The sequence below is a fragment of the Trachurus trachurus genome (genome assembly GCF_905171665.1).
Source record: "Trachurus trachurus genome assembly, chromosome: 17".
NCBI classification, from domain to species: Eukaryota; Metazoa; Chordata; class Actinopteri; order Carangiformes; family Carangidae; genus Trachurus; species Trachurus trachurus.
In genome coordinates, this window is record NC_139900.1 from 25,918,915 (window position 1) to 25,939,979 (window position 21,065).

At 42.6% G+C, this 21,065-nt stretch overlaps 1 protein-coding gene across 2 annotated transcripts in view; it reads left to right on the plus strand.

The window, feature by feature from the left end:
- Positions 1-867: 867 nt before the first annotated feature.
- Positions 868-21,065, plus strand: part of LOC311000888 (epidermal retinol dehydrogenase 2-like) — a 56,318-nt gene continuing 36,120 nt past the window's right edge. Inside the window, exons 1-5 of one of the 2 annotated variants that reach the window (XM_083991762.1) lie at positions 868-1,013; positions 3,129-3,456; positions 5,721-5,852; positions 6,029-6,128; positions 12,314-12,458. In XM_083991762.1, coding sequence (XP_083847888.1) covers positions 3,136-3,456; positions 5,721-5,852; positions 6,029-6,128; positions 12,314-12,458 — 698 coding nt within the window. In that variant the 5' untranslated portion in view covers positions 868-1,013; positions 3,129-3,135. Of the gene's footprint in view, positions 1,014-1,103; positions 1,237-3,128; positions 3,457-5,720; positions 5,853-6,028; positions 6,129-12,313; positions 12,459-21,065 lie in introns of those variants that run through there. The other variant, XM_083991761.1, reaches the window with a different exon arrangement.

Here is a 21,065-nt window from a genome sequence, read left to right on the forward strand (position 1 = left end):
TCCTATTTCTTTCTATTTCTTTTAAATGTATTTTTCTGTTTTAGATTTTAATGTATTCGTATGCCTCTGTAAAGCACTTTTTTAACCTTTATTTTACCAGGCAGATTGCTTGAGATAAAAAAAAATCTCTTTTCCAAGCAAGGCCTGGCTAAGAAAGCAGCAAACAAAGAAGAAGGGACAGACATGAGAAAGAGAGAGAGAGAGAGAGAGAGAGAGAGAGAGAGAGAGAGAGAGAGAGAGAGAGAGAAAAAAAAGAGAAGAAGACTTTGAATTGCCTGGTGTGTGAAATAAACAAATAAAATCGCCTTCCCTCACCTTTTTTGTGATTATACAAGTCTTGTTTATTTTATTCTTAAATTGTTTTTGTGCTTCCATGTTAAATTAAATTTGCCATAGCAAAGAAAAACATTGCTGTAAGTGTTTCAGAAAAAATGTTATTATCACTACAGCAGCCTGTATCAATCAATCAATTTATTATTGCAAAATCACCATGGTACATGGTCTCAATCCACCGTACAATAAAAACATGGCATCATAACAACATACCGTAGACCCTCACATCAACTGAGGTAGGCCCCTATGATAAAATTCAGTAGGCTAATGTAGAAATTCAACTGTATGCAAAAATGATATAATGTTTTTGTTTATTCTTGTCTGTTTGGTGTTTATATTCATAATACAAACTGTGTGTCACTGTCAACTATGTGTGTTTTAGCCTATAGTTACGGTAGTTTCAGACTTCTAAGTGCATTCAATTAACCGGGAGGAGGCGCATACACACACTACAAGATCCACAATTCCAGGCGAAGGAGGTTGGCTCTACGTCACGTGACGCTGCCGGCTCTGGCTCTACCCCGTTGAGCGACGCTTTGCCTACATCCTTGGTCTGATTTGACATCTGTTCTTTTCTTTTTTTTAAACTCCCGGAGGCTACACAAACAGCCGAGCCTCCTCCAGGACAACAGTCCCAGCACCGCCCGGCCGCCGCACGCTGCTCCACCAACACGAACACGGTAACTTTACGTCCACCGCTTGAACGTTAACTCTCTGTCTGCGTCGGTTTGTCTCCTCATCGATGAGAAATGAAAGAGCCGTGAGTAGTGCAGTCAGAGCACCGTGTGTGTCGTAACGTTAGCCTGAAAGGGAGCAAAGGTCTCGGGCAGAGCTGATGGGGGCAGCGGGGACAGACTGGTAAAACGTCGGTAACGTTAGCTCAGCGAGACTCGTGTTGTCGTGGTAAGTTAGAAACTATGTCGGTTATTTAAACCATAGACATATTTATAAGTCTATGATTTAAACTGAGTCCGTTAAATATCCCTAACTTCCTGTTTTTGTGAAGTGGTCACCATTACTTGTTTTGTTTAGTCGAGTGATAACCGTTAAAGGGACCTTTGTTATGTGGTGATAGTTAGTCTTAAAAGTGACCGAACTATCGGCGAGTTAGTTTCTGCAAACTAAAGACAGTGATATTTTAATTAGTTATTAGTTTCACTTGTGTAAAGTTTACGTCACTCCTGTGCATTCAGCCGTGTACTAACGGTTTTCTCGTCATAACGTTACATGACCCACGTAAATTAGACGTAACGTTACACTTAGCCTATGAGCTAATCAAGATGAGGCTTGCTTTGATTTCTGTTAACTGAAGTGGAAAGTGGAAGATGAAATGATCTCCAAAAGGCATGAGATTACACATGACACATTCCCTGTACATATATCTTCATCTTTTACATTTTCAAACTGACTGGAAACTATCACAGTGTGTAAATGGTAAATCTCTTGTCTGATACCTTGGTCAAAGTTTTCTGAGAGCTCAAGTCTCCTGGGTTTCTCATTATTTTGCAGGCTGCTGCTTTGTTTCCCTTATTCACTCTGAAACTGTAGAAAACTAAAATAATACACTGATATTGCAAAAGATTGTTTCATGTGTAACTTTATGTCTCTTGGAGATCATTTCATCTTCCGCTTGATGAACTGTTCACTTTAACATAATGTTTTACCCCAACTTTTGCATGCTGCTGTATATTGATTGTTAACTTTAAAAAGTAATTTCACTATGCATATGCAATACACTTTTAGAGAACTGTGTATAAAGTTCAAGCCAGTGGTGTAAAGATTAGGCTAATGGATATGATAAGATAATCAACGGAAATTTGTTGCCAGCAAATTTGTCATTTGTCAAATGATTTGCCTAGATGAAGAGTGATCTGGTGTTCTGGATACGTGGCAGGTTGAACAGTTCATATTCAAAGGTCCAGTGTGGAGGATTTAGGAGAATTTATTGGGAGAAATGGAATATGATATCCATAATGAAGTTTTCATTAATGTTTAATGTCACACAAGGGCCACTGTTGGTTCTCTTCCATGCTTGGAAAGAGGGAGGTAGAGGGTTTAAACTCACATCAGATGTCACTTAATCCTGCAAAATGTTTCTTTGATATCATTGTAGTGGTGTTTTCTGAAACTGTAGTTTGACACAAATAGCTAGTGTGGCATGGTGATGCTGCGATTAGTTACCACTCTTGCCTCTCAACAAGAAGGCTAAGGGGTAGGCTAGATACTCTGGGCCTTTCTGGGTGGAGTTGCTGAATGTGAATGTGTGTTTGCATCGTCTGTCTTCATATCAAAGTTCCATTTGCTACATCTTTGTAGGAAAAAACTCAAACTAGGGACATTTATTTGCAAGTGTGGACATTCGTTTCTGTAAAAAAAAAATATATAGAAAATACATTAAAAAAATTATAATTTGGAAGTTACATCTACACTACACAAATTAAAGGTGCAGTAACACGATAAAAGAGAAGTTAAGTAATTCAGCAGCTGATTATTTTTGAATTGTGCAATAAGTTTGTGGTGTATTTTTGGTTTACTGTTACTGTCAATTGTCAAATTGAAAAACAATGATCGAAAATCGGTTGGTAATCGAATCGAGATCTCAATAATCGTAATTGAATTTGGAAATTGGACTGAACTGAACTTCAGTGCTGTCTTGGATCCATTAAACATCCATATTCTTATTCCCCTTTTTACTTGGTCATCATGTGAGCAACGATGGAGAGTTACTTCACTTCACTCTGCTCTCACATTACATTCCTCTCTTAATGTTTCCTCTCTCCTTCCCTTTGCCCCAGATCCATCATGAATTTCATCCTGGAAACTCTCCAAGTCCTCCTCCTGTCCCTCTGGTACAATGTGGAGTCTTTCATCTACTTCTTCGTGCCCATGAGGAAGAAGAACGTAGCCGGCGAGGTGGTGCTGATCACGGGGTCGGGCAGCGGGATCGGCCGCCTCATGGCTCAGGAGTTTGCGGCTCTCGGCTCCGTGCTGGTGCTATGGGACATCAACCAGGAGGGCATGAAGGAAACCACTAAACTGGCCAAGCAGAGCGGAGCCAGCAGAGTCCACTCCTACCTGTGTGACTGCAGCGACAAGAACGAGGTCTACAGAGTGGCCGACCAGGTGAGCTTCAGCCTGCACCGCTCACACCAACAGGCTGCACTGCACTGTGTTCGCCTCACTGTGTAATTCTTTTTAATTTTCGTTTTGCAACAACAAGACAAGCTCATCAAAGAAGTAACACAAACTCACAGCCTTCCACTGTCACAAATCACAACATACAACACAAGATAATACAACATATAACATAATAAAAAACCAAAAACACAAACACATGTAAAGGACAAAAAAAAGAAAAAAGAAAGAAAAGAAAGAAAAAAAAGTATTAGTAGTAATACTATGTAATTCTAACCTGTTATCATGAAGGTATGTTAAGTGTTGACAGTTACACACAAGTTTAGACATGTACACTGTAAATTCTCCAATAGCAGCCAGGGCTTTTACTGCTTCAACTGCTAAACTGACCCTTGTATTTGAGACAGACGTCTGTATGGGACAGACTTTTATTTAATTTTGGACCAATCTTCTGCTCAGCAAAGATGGAAAATACTATCAAAACCATTCTTGTTAAAAGAGTAAGAATTGAAGGAAAGAGCTGAATACAGAGCTGTGTTCATTTAGAAGTTTTATTGGCACCAATTAAACCGGGTTCGGGTCGAAAACTAAAAACTCGGGTCAGGTCAGGTCGAACCACGGGCTTTGTCTTTTTTTTTTGGGCCGCGTTCGGGCTGAGAAATAATGTTTGTGAGTCCGGCTTAATAATAACAGGGATGATGACATAATGGTAAAAATAGATTTTCTTCTCCACCAACCATGATAACCTGATGAAACTTACTGAATTCACTCTTACATTCTTCTGTTAGCAGACAATCATCACTGAAATGAACAGTGCCGAGTAGGGCTGTCACTTTTTAGAAAAATTAGGTTCTAATGAATATCGAATGCCCCAGTAATTTGTTCGGATAAATTAGAATAACCCCCCACCCCCCAACCCACCCCCACGGCGCCGCCGCAGCACACACAATCGCAGTGTTTTATTTTGAAAATTGACCGGGTTCTCTCGTTGTTTCATGTTTGACTTCCTGCCCAGCTTGACGCGATCGCTATTCGCGGCGCTTCCACGTCCGGTTGACGGTCCCCGGCGCTATGCAGGTCATTACCGCTCAAATATGAACTTTTCACCCCACGTTCAAACGAATATTTGAATATTGAATAAAAAGTGACAGCCCTAGCGCCAAGTCAGTGCATTTCACTATAAACAACGTGAATGTGTTTTCTATAATAAATGGAAGGCCGAGTCCCGACCCCAACCCGAGTCATTTCTATATGTTTTCAGCCTGAACCAGCACGTCTGGTCGGGCCGGCCCAGGTCTAGTTTGCATACATACTATAAAGCTCCATATTTCCCTGTGTGTGTGTGTGTGTGCCACTGTGCCTGTGTGTCTGTGCCTGTGTGTGTGCGCCCTTAAGGCGGGGGCGGGATAACTGTTGTGTAAACACACTTTGTTGACCTAATATCCAAATTGTGTGCTGGCGCTGTAACGGCTGGAAACCAGGATCTGAACCACTGGCCGCAAACACACTTTCTTAACTTTAGCATGGACTAGCATCATAACTCACATTTGCTTGAATCTGCAGCTTCGACGTATCAGTAGCTTTTATAAGAACTGAGGTGAGTGTCCTTCAGATGCCTTCCAGCCAAACCACAACATCATGCCCTGTCGGAGATTAAACAGCAGACGGCAGACGCCTCACCTCCACCCATGTTTAGTATTAACTGACAGCTGTGAAGACAGAAGTGGTTTTATGCCCCGGGGTCAAGACAGATGCTAATCTTAGACAGAAGCTCTCAGGAGTTTGACTTCATTGTGCAGCCTGAAGGTTTTCACAGACACACACAGCTGCTTCTTGATCACATTGATTCATCAGTAAATAAAGGATCAGGTCACATTACCTACTAATTACGGTAATGCTCATTCTGACTAATTTGATAACAATTAAAAAGCTCACCTGCGCTTTGCAAATATTGCAGCAGAGTGACTTTCAACAAACCCATGACTATGTTTTCAGAATATTCAGAGCAGCAGTTCAACTAATATAAAAACTCTCCTAAACCAGAGGAAACAAAATATAGCACAGGAAGGACACAATGACTGAATGTTATCAAACGGAGATGGATTTGTTGAATCAATTCCAGCTTCATCTGCCTCAGTTAGAATTTTTGGGCACAGACATGTCTTGACAGTCAGTTTCTTCAGATTATCTCGTCGTTGTACAGTTAGATTTCATCCTCCATGACAGGCAGTTTTTTCCTCTGCTGTGTGCAGGTAAAGCGTGAAGTGGGCGACGTCAGCATTCTGGTGAACAACGCCGGCATCGTGACAGGAAAGAAGTTCATGGATGCTCCCGATTCCCTTATCGAGAAGACGATGGAGGTCAACACCATGGCCCACTTCTGGGTCAGTGAGTCAACAGACAGCGGGCCGCCTGCTGTCGCCATAGAGCCATGTGGTTTCTGATGATTTTAATTTGAATATTTTAGATTTTCACGAAGTTAAACAATGTGCAGAATACCCAACGACATACGGAGCGTTTTGTCTTGTGGTTTATTTGTTGTGTGCCTCTCTCCGCTCAGACCTACAAGGCCTTCCTTCCTGCAATGATTGCCAACAATCACGGTCATCTGGTCAGCATCGCCAGCTCTGCAGGGCTCATTGGAGTCAATGGATTGGCAGGTGTGTGTGTGTTGTCCTCTTCATCTAATCATGTATGTCACCACTCGTGTGACTGACTTAATGAATACTATAGTGGGCTTAATACTTAAAACAAAAGCTGGGGGCTGCATCCTTCAGAGGTGACATTTAAAGGTCCAGTGTGTAATAATTGTCAAGGTTTATTGGCAAAATCTGAATATACTACCTATGAATATATTTGTATAAGTGTATAATCGCTATAAAATAAGAAATGAAAAAAATTTGCTTTTCATAGCCTTATAATTCTTCTTTTATATATACATATAGCAATGGTCTTGCTTTAGACAGGGCTCCAGACTGCGACTAAATGGTCGCATTTTGCGGCTAAAGTTTCAGACAGTGCGAGTAAATTTTTTATCTACTCGCGCATGAGCGACCAGTAAATTTGTAGATTTTTTTTTTTAATGACCACTGTGATTGGCCAATGTGTGTTTCTCTTCTCCACATCTCGGGGGAGATGTCTTTCCACAGCAGAGCTCCGTGTGAAACAACAGGGGACACACAGTTTTTTATTAGACGGCTCGCTACCGCTACAAACCTTAAGCATCCCATAATATGCTCGCGGTCTCAGCAGCGGTACTCAAATCATCACAAGGCAACGAAGCAGGTTGACTCGCGTTGCAGAACAACGCTGCACAGAGGCTCCGAAACGGAAATGATTATTGATTGATTGTTGATCAATAGACTTTTTTTTTTGGCCTCGAGGGGGGTGGGGGGTCTTGACGGGTTTGATGCCAAGGAGTCCGTGCACATGTGGCTCAGTCAGGGTCAACAGACAAGGAGGCCAACGAGGGCTGGCCTACTCAGGCACCTTAGGGGAGGGGGGTGAGTTTGGTGTGTCTACTTGTTCTTGAACTTTGACTGATTAATACTATTGATTAATATTTTTTTAGCTCCTTATGTCATCAACTTATGGGGGCTTGTCGACACATGCAGACTTAGGGTGTATTCACACCTGCAGTGTTAGTGCGCACTAAATCTGGTGCGCACTACATTTGGTCCAGTTTGGGTTGGTGTGAAAGCACATCGCACTCTAATGCGCACCAAAACTAGTGCGGCCTGAGGAGGTGGTCTCGGTTCGGCTCCAGCCGAACTCTGGTGCGCACTAGTTTAGGTGTGAAAGCAACCGCACTCTGGTGCGAGCCAACTGCCAGGCGAACTCAACACGTTTGAGCTAAAAGGGCTCCCGTAGTCGTTGACAACGGGTTAACGCAGCGGGGAGACCGCCCGGTGCTCCGGTCCTGCGGAGCTCTGTCCCCACAAACGAAGCAGCAGCAGCGGGGCGGCCGGTCGGTGCGTGTCCGCTGAGTCCGCACCGGACAGGTCGGCGTCCGTCCCTCGGGTCCGCAGAGCAGCTGATTACCGAGCTGCAGCAGCAGAGGTCCGCCGTGTTTAACGTTTAACCGGGAACTAACGGGACCGAGCTGGGTGAACGCAACCGGAAACCAGCCGGAAGTAGCAAACAGAGTTATACTGCAAACAATATAGAAATAAATGACCAGAGCTACTAACAACCGGCCCTACTTGAGTCTCCATCATGAAAGTTTTATCAATCAGCGCTTCCAGATTCCAGCCGGTAGTCATGGAGACATGACGTTCTCCAAGTTTGGTCCCGAGTGACAAAAAGCAGGTGTGAACGCAACCGCACTAACTGAAAAATGAAACAATGTATCATTTTAACATTTGGTGCGCACCAGGGTGCGCACTAAACAGGTGTCAATACACCCTTACACTCGTGCCTTCAATCATATCAGTCATTTCGCAGCAAGAAGTTACTGACAGTATGTGCCAGTTTTGCAGCGCAGTCCAGTGACAGACGGTCAGACGACAAACGTACAGGGACGTCTGCGTGTGCATCACCTGTAACAACAGCGCTGCTAAAAAATAATTAAAAAAATTGTAGTGTATTAATGGTATGTGCCATGTTTGTATGGTAGCGAAAGGGAATATCCAGCCAGAGAGCAAGTTTCAAGGAACGCCAAATGCCATGGTTTCCTCCCCATTTTACACACTGGACCTTTAAAGACCAATCACATTACAGCGTTGCGACAAGGCCTGTCCCAATTGACCCTTTGTTGGCCTTCTGATTGGTCTGCTGATCCACCAATCAGAGCGCTTCTCCCCATGTCACATGTTGCACAACATTCTAAGGTTGGACAACTCTGGAATGAAACCCTATGAAACAAGATAGGTAGACAGCAATTTTTTGGCAAAAACTACTTAATATTTTTTCAATATGGTTAAAATGTGCCTGGGGTGCCTGCAATAGCAACTCACGATATCTGGACGTATTCCTGGAGTCATTTTTATCCCATTCCCCAAACCTAAGACATCAATAAACATAGGCTACTTAGCCTATGTTTACTGTATAACATATTACTTTAACCTTCTGTTAGTTGAGCTTAATAATAGGGTTTGGGGGTGGTCCACTAGGGGGAGCTGTAGGCATAGGTCAGGGGTTAACTGCATAGTTTTGTTTGTTGTTGTGCAGTCCTCATGAGAAGTGAGCCCGTTTTTCCTGGCTGTATTACTGAAGTGTTTAGCTCATTCATTCTCCAGTCCACTCTCTGGTCGTGTTCATAGACAGAGAAGATCTAATACCTTCAAAGTTATCTAGCAAACGTAACATTACCGCTGCTAATGTCTTTTGAACTTTGTGAAGTTTTACGAGGAAAAACGGGAGATCGGCGGAGATTAAGCGTTAGCTTGTAGCTAACGTTAGCTAGCGTCGATGGCTACTAGCTAGTGAGTGACCAAAACAATGATTTTCCCCCACTTTTCGGAAAAGTCAGGTAATGCCCGTTCAATCGCTATTGAGCCACGTCTGTCCTCTATCACGGACATTATTTTTCTGATGTATAAGTTCATTCAAATTTTCCTTACAAGCAATTTAACTCTTCCTAATTTTCAATGGTTTCCAATGGGAGTTGACCCTTCCGTGACCATTGTTTGTCCAACCTAGCAACAGTAACCGTGGGAGGCGGGGCCTTGACAAAGGGTCAATTGGAGGGCTCCTCCAAATGTGGCCGACAAATCTGGCCTTCTCCTGCCTGTTCTAGGAGGACACGCTGCACTTATCCGTTATGGCCTACCGTATCCCTGGATTCTTTGTGCACCGTTAATAATTATTAGCATGCTAGCCATTGGAATGTTGAGGTGGCTCCACACTGTAGCCATGGTGGCCCCGCTTGGTGGCCGGCTTGGAAGCAAGGTCACCCACTGAGCAGGGCTACACTGGCCGCATAGCTTAATGCCAGCAGCTGAGGAGTTGTTGGAAGTGTTGGAAGCCACTTTCAAATGTCTGATGTTCAGATGCAATCAGGAAAAGCTCTGAAGGCTAGACCGCCCCATTTACCAACGGTAACGTGGCCGGCAGAGGTGCTTCTGTAGACCGCGTAGGATGGGTCCTCCGAAGGATCTGGCCCTTGAATTGGGACACAGATAAAGTATACTCTATAAGTTCAAGTTCAAGACACTTTATTTGTCAACAGGGGGCGATTTAAAAGAGCATTAAGTAGCTTAAAAAACAACAACAACAACACATATGACAAACCTAAAAACACAGCATATGTATTATAGCTTTTATAGCTAACAATCTATTGTTACTGTAGCTATAATTAAAAGAACAGAGGTTGTACGAGCTGAAAAACAAACTGGTACCTCCTCCACCTCAGGCAACATGTGTCTTACACAAACAAACTCATTAGACTGACGACTCTTTGCTGAGAAGGAGGGCGGGGGCTGCCTGTGTAGTTGTTTCAAGCAGAACTGTGTTACCTAGCTGCTGTAAAACAGGGGGAGAGCTACTTCTGATATCCAAAAGCAAACCCCTGGACTCCATATTCTGTTTCTCATCTCACTCAACTCAAATAACTTTATTTTTTCGTGAGGCACTTCATCCGCAGAGAGCCACAGTGCATATTAAAAACATAAAGAGTAGGTTACAACTGGATAAAAACAAATGTTAAGATACAAATACAAATGTTAAAGAGAAACACACACACACACACACCTACAAACATACACATACATACATACCAAATCAGCCATTCGTCAATCTAATGGATGAGGGTACAAAGCTTGCACTCTAATGTATCAGTAAACCTGTTTGCTTAATGCAAAACACAGATGTGGAGTATCTTGACATGAGGAGGACAAATAGACACGTGTTCACTTTGTGAACATGGATCGTTGAGTGTAGAACTAAATAGACTGAAGGCTATGAATACTCTCATCTTATTAGTGTGTCCAATGGTGTTTATTGTTACCCATGATGCTCCGGGCGCACAGGCAGCAGGAAACGCTGCTATGATGTGTGGAGCTGTTCTCCGACTCGGTGACTCAGAGCTGTGGGCCGGCCACGTCTCAACACAAACCAAACAAACAGCCTGAATGAAATATCCACACTGACACCCGAGCCAGCAAGTGTTGAAGCAGAAATAATTTGGGCACTCCCTCTCTAAATTAGTGACATAATCCAGGTCTCTGAAGTCCTGCTGCTGTGGTTCAACACTTCTGTCTGACAGTAGGAGGGGGGATTCTCCATAGATCTGACCTCTGTGCTGCAGCTTGAATCTCTGCCACTACACTGTTGTCATCTTATTTCTGCATCACTTATCCTTATTATCCAGTGTCCATTGTCACAAACAATACAGTACCATTATATCCATACTGTGCAGCAGATAGTTGAAACTGCTTCCAAACTCTGCAGTTGTGTTAGGAAGTCAGTTTTAAGATAGAGCTGTTTCCTAAAAAGATAAAGCATGTAAATCGTCCTGTGGGGTCATTCAACCTGTCACAGGGGGAAGGGTTTGTCAGAGCTGGATGACCAGAGTTTACACGTCAGAGCTGATGTTGCAACTGACTATCAAGGTTACCCTTTCACCTATATTAGTAATGTAGATTGTGATATCTTATCATCTTTACCTCCGATTATGTCACAAATGTAGCTCTGCTGCACAATCATTAGTGTAACTAACAGCTGTGCTGTGTTAAGCAAACAGATTAGACAGTCTGGTTGGTCAATTTCTCCTGGGTATGAATGATCAGACTTTCGAGGACAGCTGATGCAATTCCAGACACTAAAAGAATAACTCCCCAGTGTGTGTGTGTTAATGTCAGCTGCTGTCATTGACCTGTAGTTCTGTTTACTTGCTCAGACAAGTAACACTGAACGGGGCCTCTCTTAGTGGAGATTACATGTTCTCCCTGCGCCTGGGTGCGTTCTCTACAGGTTCTCCAGCTTCCTCCCACAGTCCTAACACAGCACACTATCTGCCTCCAGACCCCACCACCCTGCACATACCGTCTAAGAAGTTTGGACAATGGACGGATGGTAGTTACACTCAAAACACAGTGATTACATCAGCCGTTCTGTGTTTCCAGGTGTAGTCTCAAAGGTTGGCTCTCATACAGCCTCTATCAGCTTCAATGGGAAAGAAATAATCCACCCATTGTTTCTAGTCGTCTGTTAAATGGTATCAGCTGCCTCTCTTGACGGGTTAGTCTTAAAGGGAAATTTCAACATTTTGGCAAATTGGCCTATTGCCATAATCCCTATAGTCATAGCAGTAGGTTAATTACCTTTAATTGTCGGTGCAAGCTGTTTTCAGATAGGCAGGGCAGAGACGTGAGCTGCTCAACAAACGCAATGGAGGCACACGGTATTTCCACGTTTCCCTCATCAAACTAAATACCATCACAGCTCCAAAACACTCTGGTGGACAAGTTGTGACCTGCACATTCAACACGCTATGAAATAATAACATATAATTATGTAACATTACCCACATTATAGCAGATAAAACAACACTGTGTCGTAACGTTCCGTTATTATCTCAGAGCGTGGTGAATGTGCAGATCACAACTCGTCCACCAGAGTCTTTTGGAGTTGTTGGATTGTGTATTTGATGAGTTTGATGAGGGAAAGGCGAAAATACCACGTGCCATGCAGAGCTCACGTCTCTGTCCCGCCGTTCTAAAAACAGCTTGCACCCACAATTAAAGGTAATGAACCTACTCCTAAAACTATAGGGATTATGGCAAAACTGGTTCAGGAATAAGTTGAGGGGTAAAGGGAGAAATCACCAGCGACCACAGCAGAGTGTTCAAAGTATTTAATGATGTGTTGATCCTGATAACTAATGATCCTTTTCACTCTCCTGCAGACTACTGTGCCAGTAAGTTTGGAGCGGTAGGTTTTGCGGAGTCAGTGGGTCTGGAGCTGCTGGCGACAGGGAAAGACGGCGTCAAGACCACAATCGTTTGCCCGTACTTCATCAACACTGGGATGTTCGATGGATGTCAGACTAAGTAGGTCTCTTAACGACTGTCACCTCTGATTGTTTCTATCTTCACTTCCATTGAGCTGGTGTTTCTTCACAGAGATGTCCTGATGCACACTCTGTAGTTTGACACCCTGTGGCTCAGTCGGCTCTGGTTCACATGTGAGAAGAAGATTTCTTCACTGCGAAGCAACAAAGTGCATCAGAACAATGATACTGTTATAGTTGACCAGTGTAATATCAAAGGCAGTCATGATATGCTGAATATCTACATACTGTAGCTGTGATTCAGTGCTACGGCAACACAAATAGTTCATTAACTGCTCTGGTGTTTTTGACCTACACATTAGCTCGCTTCTTTACCTCAGGCTAGCTACTTTGTATCTACAGTGCTGTGAAAAAGTATGTCCCCCCTTCCTGATTCCTGATTTTTTGCATATTTGTCACACTTAAATAATTAAGATCATCAAACAAATTTTAATATTAGACAAAGATAACCCAAGTAAACATAAAATACAGTTTTTAAATGATGATTTAATTTTTTTAAATGAAAAGTAATTGCCCTACTTGTTAAAGGGACAACGAGGAGTTTTGGAAAAGCGAAGCGTTTTCACACTACATTTATGAGCCGCTGCGCGCACCGTGAAATTCTTTGACCGCCGCAAGACAGACTCATGTTTTCATTCATCAAGAATTAAAGTCAGAGGTTCGAAGACGATCAGATACCGCCGTAGTTCCGACCATAAACGGCGATTTGGCGGCGTTATTCTCATGACTCGCCACAAAACCGAAAGTAAAGAAAGCTGGTCGGCTCGCCCAGCATTTCCGCCACCACTAATAATAACAAAATAACGATAGAGACAAAACGATATATTTATCGAAAATGGGCCCATTAACAAGTGGGTAACGTAGATTCATCCACATTAATATGAGACTTTTTTATTGTCGCGGAATTTTTCGTTCTGCCGATGGAGAAACTCCTCCTCTAACCCTTTAAGTGACATCTGATGTGAGTTTAAACCCTCTACCTCCCTCTTTCCAAGCATGGAAGAGAACCAACAGTGGCCCTTGTGTAACATTAAACACTGATGAAAACTTCATTATGGATATCATATTCCATTTCTCCCAATAAATTCTCCTAAATCCTCCACACTCTAATTTTTTTGAAAGTAGAGTTTAATTTCATTGTCCACTCTCAGGCCTGATCATTGCCAGACCTGTTGAATCAAGAAATCACTTCAGTAGAACCTGTTTGAGTGAAGTAGGCTGAGATCTCAAACGGGAACACATCATGCCGCGCCTGCGGTCTAAAGGAATTTTAAAAGATTTCTAAAGATTTGGGGCTCCAGCGAACCACAGTACGACATCAAAAGTGCAGGTGCAAAACAACAATCCACACATACATACCACAGCCATACCCAACACAATAATAATACACATTCCTACAACCACACATAGTACAAGTACTCGTAGCAAAAAGATCACAAAGGCTCGTCTCACTTTTGCCAAAAAAATTCTTGATGATCCTCGAGACTTTTGGGGAAATGTTCTGTGGACTAATAAGAGAAAAGTTGAACTTTTTAGAAGGTGTGTGCATCCCGTTACATCTGGTGTAAAACTAACACAGCATCTCATAAAAAGGGCATCATACCAACAGATGATGATGTGGTGGAACCATGAATTCTGCTCTCTACCAGAAAATCCTCTCTGAGAAGGTCCGGCCATCAGTTAGTGACCTCAAGGTCAAACGCTCTTGGGTTTCTGCATTAGTGGATAAAGGCTCTCACAGTAATTTGCTGGAGTCCTAATGGCTTTGTAACACTTTCCAGACTGACAGATGTCATTAGCCGTTTTCCCACTAAAATTAGCGGGTCGACGCGGGTTTTTTAAACGCGGGTCGACCCGCTAACAATCGGCATTTGGCCCCTTTCCCATTGACCAAAATGAGCCGAGTCTGACCCCCCGCTGAGGGATCAGACAGAGCATAAACCAGTTGCCCCGCTCTCATCCGCGGTGCAAGAGACACACACAGTCATGCCACAGCCGCCCGCCGCGGAGTGTCCGTCCGCCGAGGCAGACTCTCTGGCTGGCTGACCTGGAGCACCAGGACCGCGGAGGACAGAGAGTCTGCTGCGGCCGGATGACGGACGTCCGCGGCACAACACGTCAGTTAAACAGACTGTCGCTTCTTTTCTTTTCTTTTTTTCTATCGTTTTTGGTCAGTGTTCTCTGATCTTTTGATCCGTCTCGGATGAGAGCAGAGCGGAGCAGAGCTTTGTTTTGGTACGTGATATGAGACGCGACCGGCGCGATGACGTAGCGTCACGTAACGTTCAGTGTCATCACGTAAATTAGCGGGTTGACGCGGGTCTGGCGTTCCCACTGCAAGCCGTTCGGAGCCGAGCCGATTAAAGGCGATTTTAACCCGCGTCGCTTGCCGAGTCGTTTGCTCGGTGCGCCTTTCCCACTGCCACCAAAAGCCGATTGTTAGCGGGTTTAAACGGGTTTTTTGGCCAGTGGGAAAGGGGTAAATGATTTTTTTTATTTATTTTTTTTTTATTGAATTTTCTTTAGATTGTGACATAATGTTTTGGTTTTGGAGATCTCTCAGCCTCCTTCACTCAAACAGGTTCTGTTGAGGTGATTTCTTGATTCACCAGGCCTGGGTGTGGACAGTGAAACTGAACTCAGCTTTCAAAGAAATTAGGTTATCACAGTTAGTTCTTTTTCACACAGTGCCAGGTAGGTTTGGGTAGCTTTATTTCTTTAAAAAATGAAATCATCATTTAAAAACTGCATTTTATGTTTACTTGGGTTATCTTTATCTAATATTAAAATAAGTTTAATAATTTAAGTGTGACAAATATGCAAAAAAGTAAGACATCCAGAAGGGGACAAATACTTTTTCATGGCACTGTATGTTTATTTTTGTGTTTCCAGTTATTAGGAAACCATTGGAATCGTGTTTTAGTGTCAAGTGGCTCTGATTGGTTAACAGCTCGGTCAGACAATTATCTGGTCCCCATGGACAGTCCTTAGCATTTTCTCTTGTATTTTCTATGGTCAGTGGCTGTGTATGAATCACACTGAACTACACTATAGCCTCTGCTTGTTTATATAATACGTCACCTTTGCCAACTCTCCACTCACTGCTGTGACCCCCCTCACCTCCAGTCACGTCAGCCTGCGTATTGCACAAGAAGAAAAAATAAGGTGTGCACAAATCACAAAGATAGATAACATAGAGGCAAAAAAAAAAAAAAACTCAGAGAGCTTATGAGAAGACTCTACCCACAGGTAATTTTAAAATTTAAAGAAATGGAAAATGTGAATATAAAACGTAATAATATCTTCTGGTATAAGTTGTTTTTTTATTATTAGCATAGAAATAACAATACCATTGACCATTTTTTCAGAGGTTCAGATCCAGGTAAAAGTAAATGCCCATACTTTTTTTTTTTTTATCCATAAAGTATCCACAATATTGTACCTTTTATATTGTGTTGAATATTGACCTCTGCAAGTAAAACATTTAGGAGGAGGATTGGAAATACCATCTTCTACATATAAGTGCTCTAGCACAACTTATGAAACAGAAATTGTAACAGTTTCATTAACATATAGGTCCAGCCATAATGTATGACGCTTATAGTAGAGACTAGAGGTCGACCGATTAATCGTTTTGGCCGATTAATCGGCGCCGATAGGACATTTTACAAACTATCGGAATCAACTGAACTTGGCTCCGATAGTGGCCGATGGCTGCAGTTTTTTCCACAGCGCCATAAACTGCTTCTTCCCTGCCGCTCTCTGGCTCTCTGATCACTGAGGGGCGGGGCTGCTCTTCACACACACACAGAGCATGGGAGAGAGAGAGACAGGGCGAGTGCAGCAGCAGCGGAGAAGTGACCCTGGTGAGGGAAGGTGCGGTGCGACCGCAGTAAGAGAGAGGCGGCAGGTGGAGGGGCTGAACACTGTAGTATTTTCTCTTAATCATATAAGGGTTCCTGCATAGATAATGTGGTGGCGGCTGCCACGCTAAATATCTCACCGCCACCAGCTCACGAGTCAGTGTTTTTTTTTTTTTTTTTTCCCTCCGGCTTTTTGTGCTTTTATTTTGAAAGGACAGCTAGAGAAAGACAGGAAGGAGGAAGAGAGAGCGCCGCTACAGCTTCAGAGTTGGGGCAGACGCACAATAATGGCTCTTTACACTACAAAGTTGGGCTCTATGGGCTCTACTCGACTTGGTTTAGGTCCTGTTCCATAACAGCCGAGTTCCTCCTCAGCGGGGACGGGGTCGTCATATCACGGCCGCTACGTGCGTCTCGCGCGTCTCGCTCTCTTTTTTCTCTCCTCCCGTCAGCTCCAAACACACTCGTTCAACTCGATCACGATCATTACAGCGTGGTTTTTCTTTTTACAGGCTATGGGTTTTCCACACAGTAGGCTAATTGTAGTGAAACAGTCACCTGTTAATGTACGGCGTAACCACACCACGAGCTAACGTGTCCTGTTTAGTTACAGTCTCCTCTCCTGCAGCGTCACGTCCTCACTACAGCTGTTCTGATGTAAACAAACTCGTGTGGAGTTCGGCTGTTCGTCACTCACAGGGTCCAGTGATGATTCAGTGTCCCACATCCTTTAGTTTTACACTAGCTAATAGCTATATATTATTATTTAAAAAAAAAAAATTAAATTAAAAAAAATTAATTAATATATAAAAAAAAATTTCGGGGGGGGGGGGGTATCGGCCGATTAATCGGCTATCGGCTTTTTCCTGCTCCAAACTATCGTTATTATATCGGAATTTAAAAATCCACTATCGGTCGACCTCTAGTAGAGACGTTTGTTGTTGACATTCAGAAGTAAATAATATATCATTAAGATATTGTTACAAGATATCAAATTCATCACAGCTGTATATATTTCATATATTAATAAAAATACAAATTTTACTTTGTAGTTTTTATATAGGACATGAATATAACAGATATTGCAACTCCATGGGCTGGTAGCTGTGAACATGTATGTGGCACCATTGCTGTGTGCTACCGTGCTTCATCATATGACACCATGACTGTGATGCATCATTGATCAGTGACACCCTTTGCATCACAGCTGTTCTCACCTCAGCTCAGCTCGTCTTCACACTTCAGTCCTGAAGTGACCACACACATAGATTCTCCTGTCCTGGATTTATTGATGTGTGTTTGTCTGACCGTGTGTGTTCTTCTTTAGCTGTGTGTGTGTGTGTGTAACAGTCCATACAGAAAGCAGTTGAGCAGTTTTAGCACTGGTTTTTATGTCCTGACCAGTGCACAGACGATTGGTCAGAGGGAGGAGAGGGGTGAAGAGCGCTGAGAATCGTACTTTATGTAACTTGACAAGTCAATTAAAAACAAAGTCTTATTTGTAGCGATGGGATAAAAAAAAACGAGAAGCTCCAGGGGAAGAAAATGGAGTGAGAATGAATCAAGTAAATGGAACATGGAATATAAAAGAGAGGAAGATGAAGCGTGAAATGGAGCAGTAGAGTTACAAGACGGGGATAGAGACAGAGAGACGAGCCTTCACTTACTGTTTTAACACGAGCCGAGCATATGTTTCTAATGTCTCCTGTTGAAGTTGATCAGATCCACTGATTCAGTTACGTCGTCGTTGCTGTGAACTGGACATCTGTTCATGTTACAGTGACTCGGTAGATTTGGTTCATGTAGTGATGACAGATCTGGAAGGACTGTGAAAGTCATGGAGTGGCAAGTGTGTTTTCCAGGAATGAAACGGTAAAATCACAAAATAATAAAGTGGTGCTGTCAAGTGCCACCCAAGGAAGTAGGAAAGTACAGACTTTTTTGTCTGTCACAATGGTGTCAGATTAAACCATCACAGTGGCATAAATTCTTGCCGTGTCTTAGTCGGGAAGACTGGCAACACTACAAGTGAAATATGGACGTGGTCGATTAGTTTCCGGTGATTATCGAATAGGCTAGTGCTTTTACATTGTCCAGTTTCAGTCAGATGAAGGCATACATCCCAGGTGTTTCAGTTGTATCTGGAGAAGTCCAGTATTAGTCGGACTAACGTGTTTACATGCACTTTAGTTGTCCAGTTATAGATAGATAGATTAAGGCCATAATTTGTTTTTTTCAACTGTCAGGTAAACGTACTGACGCTGTGACACTCTAAGCTCAGTGGACACTTCCCTCTGACAACAGTACCTGGACATGTGGAGGCTTCAGATGGGATGTTGACTGTCACTGAAGCAGGACATTTAGTTTCACCTGAAAGCCCAATATCCCTAACTTTTTGTGAGTAGTGTATGCAAAGGAGTCTCTCTCACTTGTGTTAACATTTTTGGTACGACGGAAGGAATTAAAGGAAGTCATTCACACATAGGACCTATGCAGCCATATGAAGTTGAACTAAGACATGATTTGCAACCAAACACAAAAAGGAGTTAGACAATACCATGCCTTTAAAAACACAAACATACAAAATGTGGAAAAACGTTAGCTCTGTTGAAAATGGAGAGGATTTACACCAGACATCAGAAACGTTGTTAACTTATCTTTGCCTCAGCAGATAAGAAGCTACTATTCATCATCTGTAAGTTAACCTTCAGTCACAACTTCCATGTCTCTCTGTTTTACACACACGTGTTTCTCTTTCATTGCTGGCAAACTTAAAAGAGATCCCTGATAGTGAGGATGATAACATAGATTATATTTATAAGACCTTGATGCAAGACCTCAATAAAATGAGGTTGAAAGAGATGCAGCGCAGATTGAACAGATAAATGAGACATGTCTGATAAACAGCATCACACCACAAACGACAAGAAATCAAGAGGGCACCAAAACTAGTGTTTCATCAACATATGTAACCTGATCTCGCAAAATGAGTCACAGTGACCCAGATTTCAAAATTGAGATTTTGGTATCAATGTAAAGAGGAGAAAATAAGCTTTAAAATGATACTCTAGTCAAAGTCATACATGGATGGTTTTCAATAGGGTTGACCCAAAAAAATCAAAGCTTCGAAGCTTCGTTCGTTGCCATGGTAATCGATCTTTAAGTCCGTGATCGATTGTTTTTTTTCTTCCTTTTTTCCTTTTTGACGTCCGGTTCTCATCGGCAATTGTTACATTAAAATGAAAACACCTTGGCATCCTGGAAACCTGCCTGATTTTGGAGATATGCAGTGTTTGTTTGCCATTACTTTCATTATTTCCGCTACGATCGCCTCACCCCCGGTCAGACGTTACGGTCATCGCCACCGCCGCACTTGAATGTCATTTCTTTGAAATTAGGAAAAAAAATCAGGAAATTAGGGAAAAAAATCTTGATTTTTTTTAAAAATTGGTTTTCCACGTTATCAGCTGATTGTCTAAAAATAGAACGTTGCGACTTCCGACTCATTTCGCCAGCGCGGGTCACATATGCCATTTGTTATTTTAAAATGTAAAATATATTTCTGTAGAGAGAGAAGTAACACTGAGAAACAACCATCAGAAACTAAATAATGCAGGTAGTGTGTGCTGCTGGTCAACTGACATTAGACTGATAGTGTTTCTCAGTGTTTTACCTCCCTATAAAAACACAAACACACACACTCTCACACATATCCTGGGGCCAGGTTTTAAAAGTGTTTGGAGACTCGTGTCCATTTTTATTCCTTCCTCTTGCTTTCATCCGTCCAACAGCCCCTGAAGCCACCAGGCCACATGATCTACGCCAGCACTGAACACCTGGCTTGTCACTTCTTACTTTTCACATCTACACACACACACACACACACACACACACACACACACACACACACACACACACACACACACACACACACACACACACACACACACACACACACACACACACACCTCCTCCTCAAAATAACCAAAACATCAAACACTGTGACCTGCTTCAAAGTGATAACCATGGCTTTGAGTTGTCTGCGCCAATTCTTAGAGAAATGTGTGACCAAAACCAACCAGACCTGAGGGTCAGCTCTCTGACTGAGGACGTGCTTAAGGTTTAACGCTGCTTTCAGCAAAGTGTCGGGCCTCCTGTTCGTTCCAGAGGATGCTGTGTCACTCATCCGTCTTTAAGTAATGTTGTTATCTGGTCTGGAACATGTAGACTACATTGTGTTGGCAGCATCAGGCAGTTCAAGTCTGCATTCACTGTTTTCCATCAGATTGTTTGAGTAGCAGGTCGTACAGGGGAGGAGGGCACCAGGGTTATTATAGTTCACTAAAACTAAAACTAACAGGGGAAAAAATAATTTAGTAAACTGATATAAAAATAAAAATGACTGTTTTGTAGTTCTTTGCCTCCATGTCATGTAAATAAATCTGTTTAAAACAACTACTCGTTAATTATCCATCACGTATTCGCTATGCCACTGTTGTTTCGCCAACTTTACTACATCAACACAGCAGCTCACTGTCTGATCACTGATTAATATCTGATCACTGTCCTTCATTTTTAAAGTTTGTGTCCCTTTTCAAACAAGACAAGGTGGTGAACATAGACTGTATATAAAAAGGTATGGTGAGAAGGTGGTGAGAGCAAACGCACTATTGCTATTTCTAAACCGTCTTTGGTGAGAGACACAGGTTGTTTACATTGTTGTC